General features: G+C 42.2%; 1 protein-coding gene across 1 annotated transcript in view; it reads left to right on the top strand.

Moving 5' to 3' along the window:
* LPCAT4 (lysophosphatidylcholine acyltransferase 4) overlaps positions 1-13,395 on the top strand; it is a 752,085-nt gene that overhangs the window by 691,627 nt on the left and 47,063 nt on the right. Inside the window, exon 13 of the mRNA XM_044058233.1 lies at positions 13,383-13,395. This exon is cut by the window's right edge and continues 129 nt beyond it. Coding sequence (XP_043914168.1) covers positions 13,383-13,395 — 13 coding nt within the window. The remainder of the gene's footprint in view (positions 1-13,382) is intronic.

Raw genomic sequence — 13,395 nt, 5'->3', positions numbered from 1 at the left:
TTAGCAAAAATAATGGAAAAATGTATCCACCAACAACTACTCAACCACCTTCTCCAAAATAACTTACTAGCTACCTGTCAGCATGGATTTCGGCCATTCCATAGTACCCCCGCTGCCTTTTTATCCTTTTCTGACTGCATCAACAAAAATTGTAATAACAACACTCTGTCGTCTGCTCTTCTCATTGGCCTCTCAAAAGCTTCTGATGTGGTTAACCATCAGCTTCTTATTAATCTACGTAAATCTCTCTCTCTTGCTTCACTAGCACTAAAATGGTTCTATTCCTACCTGGAAAACCATCAACAAGCTGTGCTGTGGGATAACACACTTTCCACAAATCTTCTTGTCTCCCTAGGTGTCCCTCAAGGCTCTATTTTGGACCTCCTCCTATTCTCAATTTTCATTAATGACCTTAACTTAACTATTCCTCAAGCTACCTGCATACAATATACAGATGATTCAACATTAATATGCTCTGCTACTCTCTTAATTGAACTCCAATCCCTCACCCAAAAGGTACTGAACATTGTGGAAGACTGGTTCCTATAGCGCTGCCTACTCCTGAACCCCCCCCCCAAAAAAAAATTACTGCCTTTTAAACCTACAAAAAAGTCCACACAAATAGACTTCACAGTGTTATCCAGTAATGGTACTGCTATATCACTTGGCCCAACTGCCAAACTCTTATGAGTAACAATTGATAACCTCACCTTTGACACACAGATAAACAACACAATAAAATCAGTGAACAGAAAGCTAGGCTCATTTTATAGGATTAAATTCTTCCTTACTCCTACAGCTAGAACTACTATTGCCCACACCTATCTTATCTCTACCCTCCTCTATGCCTCTCCAATTTATACCAATCTTTCCAAAAGTAACCTCAACAAACTTACAAACTCATCCAACAACATTGCCAGATTTGCCACAAGTTCCCCATTTAGAACCCACCATTGTCATAATCTCAAACAACTGGGTTGGCTGAAATTCCATAATCAACCTCTCTTTTACCAGCTTACTATCACACAAAAGATCCTCCATCATCCTAAAACACACACATACTTACTAGCCTGGTTACTCTCTACGTAAATCTACCCTATGCTCAGCAAAGAAATTGCAAGTATCTATACATAAGTCCCACAATAAAGCTGGGGACTCTGTTTTCCAACTCCGTGGGGAAAACCTGGAACCTTCTCCCAAAATAACTCTCATGTCTGTCCTCTATACCACTCTTCAAGAAGCAACTCAAAGAATACTTTAAAAATAACCGGCTATGTCCATGCACTAACCCAGATTAATCACTTCATCCTTCATACTTTGTCTAGCTTATCTCAATACTGCGTTTGCTATGCACTCCTTCCTACTAATCTCTGAATGAATGTATTTTGCTATCAGGTAACTAGATAGAGTATCATAGAAGGTACTATAGTAGTTTGTCCTTTCCTAGTATACTCTCTATTGAATAGTATATATTTGTGTACACCTCTTGTTTATATTATTTTTCCATTTGTCTTGTAAACTTTTGTTTGATTTATTGATGTTTACCTATCATCTAAATAACTTGTATTGTCTTGCCTTAAATACATATTGTATCTATATGTCTAGTAATTGTTAGTGGAGCTTTTCTCCCCGGGTCTCTACTGAAAATGGACATGTATCCAGTTGGACTAGCCCAGTCAACAAATGTAAAATAAAAATAAATAAATAAATTGTTCCTTGAGCAATACCTTCTACATGGGGTCAAGTGTTAACTCATGAATAATTAAGATTATTCTGTGGATCATATAAAATGAGGTGGGGATCATTTAATTTTGGAGGCAAACAGCATGTTACCACATGTATTGCTATTTATAACTAGTTTGTTCTTTTCAGTCCATTTGCAGAGGTTTATGAATTCTGATTGCAGATTTTGTAGGTTAGTAATAATTTGCATCAGCTAGCAGAATTGCGTCCACATTTTAGTATAAGATTAATGGAAGGGAATTCCTGTGCAACATCAATAGTAAATCGAATGGAAGGGGACCCAGACGTGAACTCTGGGGATTACAGCAGTGGAATGTACCAGAGTCACATAATGTAGTTCTAACTGATGCCTGAAAGGTTCTGTTTAGAAAGTAGCTCCTAAACCAGTTGTTCTTTCTAAACTGAAATTTATGCCTTGTAATCTGGACAAAAGTAGAGTATGCTTGCCTGTTTCACATGCTTAGGTGATATCAATGTTGTTAGCATAGCATCACTCATATTATGTATAGGTTCAAAGGTAGGTACTAGGCTAGCTGTCCTTGTGGCCCATTTCACCCATTTTAAGCCCAGACAATTCCCTTTTTTGTGTTTGACTAAGCCTTTCCCATTTAGTTAGAAACTGGCCTTACCCATCCCATGGTTGATAATTAGATACATTACCCCAAATAAGAATAACTGAGGTCATACCATAGATAATTTGAGGGTGAAATGAAATAAAGCATTTAGGAGCTGCTCATTAGTAGTACAGCAGGCAATCCTGGGGTACATTTTCTGTTTCCCATCCATAGATCAAATTTGCACTTGAATATGGACAGGGATGAGCTTTGTTTTATGTAGATGGAAAGTCTGTTCTAGAGCAGTGGTATCCTCTGGGAAATATGCATGTGCCTCCAGACTATTCTGTTAATGTTGCAGCACAGGTTTAGATCCCTAGTCCAAGTATTTCTGATACCATTTGACTTGTTGATGTGCAGAAAATCCATCAGTACTAGGTCAGAGGATGCCTTGTATGCCTGACACAGGTCACCTTTTAGCAGTCTGTAGAAAACCAAGTATTGTGACCTAGCTGTGAGTTGGTCCATATAGGGCATGTTATTTAGGCTTTGTATCCTTTTAGTAAGGTATCTCTGTGGGCGCAGTGTCTGAACAGATACATGCCAAAGGGGGCGTTATATTTAATGATTGGCCTAATGAGGGCTGAGTTGTTTGTCTTAAAGAAATTTATAAAGGTACCTTGTGTGGAAAGGATCTCTGGTTTCAGTTTTATATTGAAGGAGACTGCTTTAAGGTCTGACCTAACAAGTAATGTAGATAAACAGGAGACAGTGCAAGATGCCCCCATAATAGTAAGGACAAGATCATGATGTTATTCCCCCAGTGGGTACTTTGACAAATTGTTCTATGACATTTGTATTGACAAAATCTATGAATCTCTGTGCTTGTGTTGTGATAGTGGTGGTGTAGGTTTCCCAGCGTGTAGTTGGATAGTTTAGATCACCTAGGAAAGTGGTGTTTTGGTTTAATACTGAGTGATTCTAGTTCTTGTACATAAGTGTTGTGTCTTTCTTGTGTAATATAGGGAGTTCTATAGCTAGCTAATATGTGGTACAAGACACTTCTCATGGTTATTTGGACATGCATGAGCTCTAGTGGATCATGCTGCATTACCAGCATTGATGCAAGTCTCTTCCAGATGTATATTGAGACACCTCAACCTTTCTCCCCCTCCTGCACAGTAGCAGGTCGAAACGTGATGGGCATTATAGACCTGCACAGCTGGAGTGCTCTCCACTGTTTTAAACCATGTCTCATCACTCCACAGACATCAATGTCCTCCAGGGTGAGATGGGCTTTTAGGATATATATAGTGTCCATCAGTTAGTACAGGGTAGTCATTGTACTAAAGCCATTTGGCATGTTTGCAATTAAGCAGTACTTGTATATGTGATTAAAATGTGTTTGTGTACTAGTTTTTCAAATATCTTGGTTAGCGGACTCCGATTAGTGATGGGCCTAAATCCTTTTTGTAATGAGCGTAAGGAGTTTATTTTGGCAGGGATGTTATTATTGTATCTTTAAATGGATCAGGGTAAATCACTGCAGACAAAGAAAAATCGTAAATCCAACCTAGTATTTTATCAATCCCTTTGGTGGGTATTTGTAGACCTGTATTAAATTTAGTGCCAGTTATTCTGTCAAGTTTGTTAAATGTTCTTGCCTATTTAACAATGATTTCCTTGAAATAAAAAGTTTTTTTTTTTTTTTGACTGGGTGCTTACAGTGGATGAGACATTTAAAGGACTACAGTGGAATTCATTAGTTTTTTATATCAGAGTGCTGAGTAGGAAAGATTTAAATTCAGTAACAAAAGTTTTTTTCGAGTTGAAGAATTAATGAAAGATTTGTCTGTGGTTTGGCTAGATAGACCTTTTTATACTTTTCCATAACAATCTTGGAAAAGCTGTTAAAGCAAATTGTATTTTCCCAAGAAACATACATTTTGTAGTGCTGGCTACAACTCTGCATTGTTTTTTTTTTCTAATGTGTAAGTAACCTTTGTTTAGGGAATTAAGTGCTTCTGTTTTCCAGGTCTTCCAGAACTGTTGTCATTATCTCAGTAATGCTTTGAGTTTGGGTGTGATACATTAGTAGTGTATTCCTTTAAAGTGATTTCTGTATGGAGGAAAGTTGATTTGTTTGATGTTATAGGACAACACTGAGATTTGTTTCACTTTTTCCCTTGAGGGCCCCAGACCATCTTTGAAGTAAGATGTATCAGTTTGTTTCGTTAGATTTGCTAATGTGTCAGACAGTTACTATTTGTGGTGGGTTTTGAATGACCATAACAGAATGACAGGACAGTAGTCACTCAGGTCATTGGGTAAGGCTGGCAGTTTGAGACATCTGTGAGAGTTATTACTTATAATTAGATGAAACAGGGAGTTCTTGCCAGAGAAGGGGCTGGGTCAAGTTGTGCTCTTTACTATCTGTTTGAGGCTTAAAAGGTTTAGAGTCCTCAGCTAGGTGGTGTCAATGCAATTGCATTAATACTGAAATCAGGAGAATTGCATTTTATTCAGTGTTGAAGTGAAAAGACAGAATGATGGAGGAAGGATGTATGCAACTCCTGTTTGTAGATGTTCTTCGTGTTCCACTGTTGCAGTCATCACACTTGGGTTATCCTGCCAGGGGTAGCCCTTAGTCGGCCCGAATATCAGACACTTAGTATTTCTACATCGGTTGCTGTTGCTCCAGGACTGGTGTTAGGTCATCAGTGGTATAAAATCAGGCAGCCAACGCCATTACATCAGTTTTCTTGCCAAGGAGCCTGAAGCAGAAGCAGTTTGCACGAGTGCCGGTCGGCCGCTACCTGAGTTTTCGTTTCTGAATTGAAGTTGAAGACTTCTAAAGCTAAGTACCCCATTGGGGATCCTTTTTTCTTGCTCTAACCAATGTCAGAAAAAGTTAACAATTGTCTCTCCTGTGGAAAGCAAATACCACACTGAGAGTTCCATTCTTACTGCAACACCTGTTTAAGCCCAGACCACAATGTCCCTTGCTATTGCTTTTGTGCTTTGTTCAAACCCAGAACTATACATCATCGGGCCCTTATTGTAGCTAAAGATTTTCACTCTCAGTCCTGGTATTCTGATATGGCTTTGGTAAGCCATCTGACTACCGATCTTCCGAAAAAATGTAAGGATAAAGAGAGAGACGGACCACACAGGTCCAAAACTGCCAACGATGCTTCTATTAAGCTAGTCATCAGTTGTCTGGTCCTCAGTGAGGTGCTTTCGCAGGCCCTGATGCCCACTTTTGTGGATTTGCAGGCTGCTACCGAGACCCGTTCGGAGTCGGGTATGCCATGAGACTCTTCTTCAACTAAGGATCCTGTGGATGTCTCTACCTTGGATGGGTCCAGAGCCGCTGAGCAGGCACCAGCTTCTGAGGAAGTTCTTCGCACTACCAATATTCGACACAAACCGATGACTTCTTTCATGTCTTCAGTTCTTTCTAAAACTACTGAGTTTCTAAGGCCCAGGGTACAAACTATGCCTAAAAAACCAACGACCCAAGCTCAGGCACCTGCTTCTATGCCTCAATCTCAAATGCTTAAAATGGCAGAAGACCTTATTATGCTTATTAGGGTAAGCCAGGCTTCCCCTTGCAAAAGAAAAAGAGACTTGTCCCCAGTAGTTCTATCTGAACATGAGTCCAATGTCTCTGAGGTTTCTGAATATGAAGACATGCAACCCTCTCTGCTTATGAGGATTCTGATGCAGAGGAATCCATTCCTTCTGCCTCTCCTCTCGAGGATTTTTCATTTGATGAAACCCTACATACTTTAAGGGAGCATTTCCAATGGGAATGTCAGGACTATCCTCAGTCAAAAAAGAGACTCCGGGAATTCTTAGATTTACCACAGCACAGACCTTTAGGCATTTCTCCTGTCCTGGATGTTGTGAATGATGTTTTTATGGAATCCATTTTGACTCCTGACACCCTTCCCCCTGCTCCCAGGAAACCTGACAGGTACTACAGAGTCCCTGACTCTCACAAATTCCTTTTCAAAAATCCTAGTGCTGACCCAGAGGTCATCTTCCAAGGACCAAAAGGAATTAAAGCAACCTCAGCTAAGAATCCCACCCCCTCAGACATGGATTCCTGAGCTTTAGACAGATGGGGCAAAAAATTATACACCTCTGCAACTCTTGCTATTAGAGCACTAAACTGTCAGTTCCACATGCTGAAATATCAGCAGCATACCATGGAACTCCTCAAACAAAAAATATCTTCCTTTCCTGCTTGTGCAGAAAATAAAGAATTACAAGAGCTTATGCATTCTGCAAGCCAAGCTACTAAACACACCTTGCAATGTGTCTTTAACACCCTAGAAGCATCTTACAGGGCAGCAGTCACTGGTTCTGTCCTTAGAAGGCATGCTTGGCTTAAGGAACAGACCTTTCCAGGCCATGTCAAATCAAAATTATTGAACGCACCATTGAACAAAGACAATTTGTTTGGCACCAAGGCAGAAATGGTCTTAAAAAGATGGAAGAAAAAGATAAATCTATGCAGACAGTTAGACTTTTTACAGGTCCAGCCTCTGAGGTTCAGTAGGCATTGCCCCTCCAAGCACTGGTCTTTCCCGGCCCCCTCCAGGCCAGCTCAGCTCAGACCCAGGGGAAGCAGACCCCTCCCCGACATCAGTCCCAGGGAATGCAGAGATCTAAGCAATGGAGTTCCTCCACTTCAAAAACAGGGAGTGCTAAGCCACCCCCTTATGGTAAGAACTCACAATGACTTTACATCTCCACCCCTTGCCTCTGCCCGCTTTCTTGTGCCCTAGGAGGAAAACTCTCTTTCCATGCAAACAACTGGGCATCTTCTACCAACGACTGATGGGTCCTCAACATAGTGTCCCAGAGATACAAATTTTATTTCCACACTCTGCTAACCCAAAAAGGGTTCCCAGATCTTCCTCCAAACCAGTGGGCAGAGGCCAAAAAGCAAGTCCTTTCCCTGCTGTCCATGAGGGCAATACAGCCTGTTCCTGCAGACCAGATAGGCCAACGTTTCTATTCCAGACTCTTCCTGGTACCCAGAAAAGAGGGCACCTGGCACCTAATCCTCGATCCATCCATTCTAAACACCTTTCTGGTGACACCAAATTTCAAAATGCTCACCCTCCAGCAGCTTCTTCCTATGCTTTCCAAGGATGCTTGGTTAGCCACCCTAGACCTAAAAGAGGCCTACCTACACATCCCAATCAGGGAATCTTGCAGGAAATATCTACATTTCAGGGCAGGATCTATGCACTTTCAGTTCTCTGTGCTTCCCTTTGGCTTATCCACTGCTCCCGGAGTTTTCAAAAAATGCCTGGCTCCAGCCATTGCTTTTTGCAGACAAAGAAATATTAAAATTTACCCATACTTAGACAATTGCCTGATTCAGGCAGACAGTCAGGAAAAGCTGTTACAGCACCTGACCTTTGTAAAGGACCTTCTGACCTCCCTGGGGTATACTATCAATGAAAAGAAATCAAAACTAGTCCCCTCACAAAAAACTGTATTCCTGGGAGCAAGCCTGGACACGGCATCCCAAATGGCATTCCTTACACCAGAAAAACAAGCCTACCTGATAGGCTACTTCTCTCAACTAGCCACCAGAACCCAGTTATCCGCAAGGAAAATCCTGCAAGCTCTAGGGTTCATGGCATCCTGCATTCTACTAATTCCATATGCCAGACTGCATATGAGGAAACTACAATGGTACCTAAAAAGCCTTTGGTGTCAACACTCTCAAGACCTGGAAACTATCATACCTATGATACCTTGTCTAAGGAAAGATTTTCTTTGGTGGGCAGCAGCATGCAACCACAACAAGGGTCTTCCCTTCTCACAACCCCACACCACCCAGACCCTCACCACAGATGCATCAGACTATGCCTGGGGTGCACACCTGGTGGAAGGTGCATTCAGGGTCATTGGAGCCCGAATCAAATACATCTGCACATCAACCAAAAAGAGATGCTAGCTGTTCGGCATGCCCTGACAGCCTTCAGACCCCTCCTCTCCCCGGGGCCTCTAGTGATCAAAACAAACAACACCACAGTGATGTGGTATATCAACAAGCAGGGAGGGACTCACTCTTATCCTCTCTGCAGGCTCAGCCATGCAAATATACCTGCTAGCACAATTCCTGCCAGGCTTCCTAAACTCTCTGTCAGACAACTTAAGAGGAACCTGCTAGACTCAAAAGTGGCAGCTAGACCACAGAACCTTCAACCTTGTTACCCAGAAATGGGGCACCCTAAAGGTGGACCTCTTTGCCTCCCACTCCAATCATCAGCTCAGCAAATTTTCCACTAGGGAACCTCACAGCAAGGCCTGGAAAGTGGATGCTGTATCCTTCCAATGGGTAAATCTCGATCTATGCATTTCCCCGTCTACCACTCATTTCAAGGATACTGCTCAAAATAAGGGAAGAAAAACCAAGGGCAATCTTGATTGCCCCAGACTGGCCACATCAGCACTGGTACCCACTGCTGTGCAGCCTGTCACCCCTGCCACCATGGCACCTACCTCAGATCCCAATACTCCTGATCCAGAAGAATGGAGAATTCATGCATCCAGAATTGCAGACCCTGAACCTGGAAACCTGGCTTATTCCCTGACCTCTCCTCAAGCTGTCATCCTAAGCAAACAAGTCCTGGATGTTATATGTGAGACCAGATGCCCCATCACTAGAAAATCCTATGCTGACAAGTGGAAAAGGTTTTGCACCTGGACCTAGGCTAAGGGAGCTGAAACAGCACAGCCCTCCCTTCCTCTTATCCTGGATTACCTAGCAGGGGTCTATCCTTCTCTTCTTTTAAAATTAATGTCTCTGCCATCTCTGCTCATTAAAGTACAGAGCCACCTCTCTTCTCACATCATCTCATCAAACAGTTCCTAAGAGGGGCTAACAACTTAAGGCAACCCAGAAGAGCTCCTACCCCAGCTTGGGACCTTAACTTTGTTTTGGAAAAGCTCACCCTACCCCCTTTTGAGCCTGCAGCTTCAGCAGAGTTAAAATTCCTCTCTTGGAAAACAGCCTTGCTTCTGGCCATCACTTCAGCTAGAAGAGTTTGAGAGCTACAAGCACTCATGGCTGTAGAGCCCTTCATCATTTACCATGCTGACAAGGTCTCCCTTAGGACTAACACATCCTTCATGCCTAAAGTGGTGTACAGTGTGGCTCTCAACCAATCCATTCATTTGCCTGCCTTGTTCCCTAACCCACAAAACAAGGGGGAAGAGATTCTACACTCTCTAGATGTGCACAGACAGCTCAGATTCTATCTGGATAGCACTAAATCTTTCAGAAAAACTGACCAATAGCTCGTCAGCTTTGCAGCAGGGGCAGAGGGCAAGGCCATATCCAAACAAGCAATCTCCAAATGGATAGCATACTGCATCCATTTCTGCTACAAACAGCACAGGAAACTGCCCCCAAAGGGGATCAGGATGCATTCCACCAGGGCAACCTCTACCTCTGCAGCTTTTCTCAGAGGCGTCCCCATCAGAGACATCCTGGAGGCTGCAACATGGACTTCTGTTCATACCTTCACCAAGCGTTACCACCTGCCTATCTTCTCCAAATCCAGGACAGGCTTTGCCACCACAGTCTTTTAGAGTATCCTAGCCAGCCCTAAGTCTTCTTGACTGCCTCCACCCTTTTCTATAGCTCTGGGAATCAACCCAAGTGTAATGACTGTAACAGTGAAACACGAAGAACATAGTACAGTTGTGTACACTTACCATAAATGTAGATGTTCGAGTGTATTCACTGTTGCAGTCCTGGTTTTCCTCCTTCCATCCCTCTTGTCTCTCCCTCTCTCTCTCTCTCTTCCTCTCTCCTTACAGGAAATTTTTGGTATTTACTTTCTACTGGTGGTTTTCTTCCTCCATAACCTAGCTCCCTATTTGGGGGTTCCTGACAGTTGGGGCAAGAAAAACTGATGTAATGGCGTCGGCTGCCTGATCTTATACTACCGACGACCTGACATCAGTCCTGGAGTGACAGCAACCGATGCAGAAATACTAAGCCTATAGTATTTGGGCTGACTGAGGGCTACCCCTGGCAGGATAACCCAAGTGTGATGACTGCAACAGTGAATACACTCAAACATCTACATTTATGGTAAGTGTACACAACTGTACTTTCTGTGTGCTTCCCTAGTAGGGGTTGCACAGAAAGACAGTTAGAGGTATGGTTAAAAAGTGATGTTTTTAAGACATGTTTCTGTAAATAGTCTGCAATCTAGAATTATTTATTCTGCTAAATGTCCAGTTAATGTGGTTAAATGGTGGCATCATGCTTTCAATGAGGTGATCATCTAGCTGCTTGGACTAGTAAATCCCAGAAGTGCAGGAAATGATTTAAGTGCTGTAAGTGCAGTGAGACAGTTGCTTATTTTTTGGTCAATTTTGTTATATACTAAAAAATTTAAGAAAAACAAATTTGCTAGAAAAGAGGAAATGTATTTAAATGATTTCTGCCTTCTCTTAACTCTAGCAACTATAGACAATTATTTATTTATTTATTTACATTTGTGACCGGGAGTATCCGACTGGACGTAGGTCCATTTTCAGCAGAGGCCCAGGGAGAAAAGCTCCACAGTTAAAATAAACAGACAGTAGTTACATTGGATTACATAGCGATTAACAATTTACATAGCAATTACTTACAACATATTTACAGATGAAGAACATAGTACATCAGTAGACAACTAGAATCTTTATCTGTGAAGTACATAACAGACATTAACAAATGTTGTAAGAAGAATTTCCTGCTGTATAATAAGTACTGGGCTTATGAGCATTTGAGCTTGCTATAATCAAGGTAGTTAGTGGAGTGGAAAGAAAGGTAGTGGTTGGATGGGGTGGGTAATTTTAGAGTGGGAGTTGCAAGGGCATAGCCAGCATGTTTTTAGGTGCGCTTTTAGTAAAGTTTTGAAGTGGGTGCATGATGGTATGGAGGTAATTGTGGGTGGGAGGGAGTTCCATAATTTGGCTATGGTGCAAGAGAATAGTGCTTCACCAGCAGAGTTATTGGCTTTAGTGATCTGCAAGTGATTTTTGTTGCTGGATCTTAGTGGTCTAGTGGTGCGATAGGATTGGAGTAGATTCTGGAGGGATGGGACATTTAGTGGATGGTTTACTAGTTTGTGGGCGAGTGAGAGTTGATACCATTGAAGGAGGTGAGGGAGTTCAAGCCAGCCCAGTTCAGCAAGTGAGAGACAGTGGTGACTACGGTAGGATGCCCCTGTGGCGAATTTGGCGATTTTGTTGTAGCAGGTCTCTAGCTTGTTTAGATCGCATTGCCTTAGGTTGGTATATATTCGAGAGGCATAAAGTAGGGTGGAGATAAGGTGGGAATTTGCTATTGAAATCTTTGCTGCTTTGGTGAGAAGTTGCTTATTTCTGTATAACACTCCTAGTTTTTTTGTGGACTTTTTTATGGTCATGGATATGTGAATGTCAAATTTTAGTTTGTCTATTTCCACTCCTAGCAATTTGGTGTATTCAGTTGGGCATATAGTGGTGTTGTCTTTTGCTGTGATGTTAAAGTGAGAGTTGTTTTGAGTATGTTTGGTTGGTTGGAAGATGAGTAGTTTAGTTTTGTTTGGGTTGAGTATTAATTGGGCATCGGATAACTAAGTTTCAACAGAGGAAAAGGCTTCCTGTGTGACTTTTTGCAGTTTGGGTAGGGACTGGGCTGAGCAGATGATGGTTGAGTCATCTGGGTATTGTATGAGTGTGTCATGTTTGGTGGCAGAGACTAGATTATTGGTGGAAACAGATAAGAGTAGGGGTCCAAGGATGGATCCTTGGGGAACCCCTATGGAGACAGGTAGTTGGGGAGATATGTCATTCTGCCATACAACGGATTGTTGGCGGTCAGACAGGAAACTCTGAAACCAGTTGGTGACCGACTGAGAGAAGGATAGGTTATTGAGGACAGAGATAAGTTGTTTGTGTGGGACCATGTCAAATGCTTTAGCTAGGTCTAGGAAAGTAGCAGAGGGGAGATAGCCATTGTTTTTATGCTGAAGGATAGTGTTAGTAAAAGAGAGTAAGGCAGTGCCTTATTTAGCTTTTATCCACAGGATTTCCCAGTTGCATTACATGCAGGACATTGCTGTCTTGTGTTGACATCTATAAACAGCAGTATGTGACTCAGAAAAAAGGTAAACAGAATTTAGGCTGTGCGTCATTACAATTGCATTGTATATAAAGTGTTGGCTCAATAATGCAGTGAAAGAATCCTGACTGGGGCCCAGGCGACCTGGGTGTATTCAGCTGTGGTTCCTGAGGAGTCAGCTGGGGCAAAAAGAAAAAGAGTGGAATTTTACCACCCCTCCTATGTTGGAGGGGGTAAGGATGCTTTGGCTGGTGTTGCCACCCTTCTGGTCAGGGATGACTGGAAAGGGATAAAAAACTCACCACAAAAGCTGGAAGATACACTAGTAGATGTCTGTGGAATAGAGTAGTTGTGTCAGTGAGTGCCATGTGCATGGGAGTGGGGACAGGTTGTGGGGCATTAAAAAAATAATAAAACTTCTGTCTTTGACAGCAGTGTAATGCTGCATTACAATGAGTCTGTGTCTTCTCTGGCCCAGAATATTGGAATAGGTCCAGGGAGCAGTTGGCTTGAAGATCCATAGATCAAGGAGGGGCTTTAGGAGCAGGAGATGGTCAGCTGTGGAGGTAGAGAAACTAAAACAATAAAAAAGAAAAAAAGATACATTGCAAGTATCGCAGCATGGCATATTTGTTACCCGGTCACTGTTTTAGCCATATAGCCAATATGTCTGCAATAGGATCTCAGATTCCATAGTTTCAGTCCAAAGGATGGCTTGAGTTCTATTTTTAAGCAGACGAGGGGCAGAGAAAACATTTCTGTGTTTGTGCCATAACATGCATCCTAATGGCATGCTTTTATGCTCAGTTCATTAGGTGAGCTGTAATTGCCAGATGTTTGTGAAATGTGTGAGAGGTACACCTCCTAGGAACTACCTGTGTATACTGAAGAAGCTGTGTGTCTTTTTATCCTTCCTGTGAAATGTTTCACCTTCATGTTGTTATCTCTAGCTGTTCGATGCTG

This window comes from Protopterus annectens, chromosome 16.part0 (genome assembly GCF_019279795.1).
Source record: "Protopterus annectens isolate FY-2018-M chromosome 16.part0, PAN1.0, whole genome shotgun sequence".
In the NCBI taxonomy this organism is placed as follows: domain Eukaryota; kingdom Metazoa; phylum Chordata; order Ceratodontiformes; family Protopteridae; genus Protopterus; species Protopterus annectens.
The sequence above is the reverse complement of the archived record's forward strand: the minus strand, read 5'-3'. Positions and strand labels throughout refer to the sequence as shown.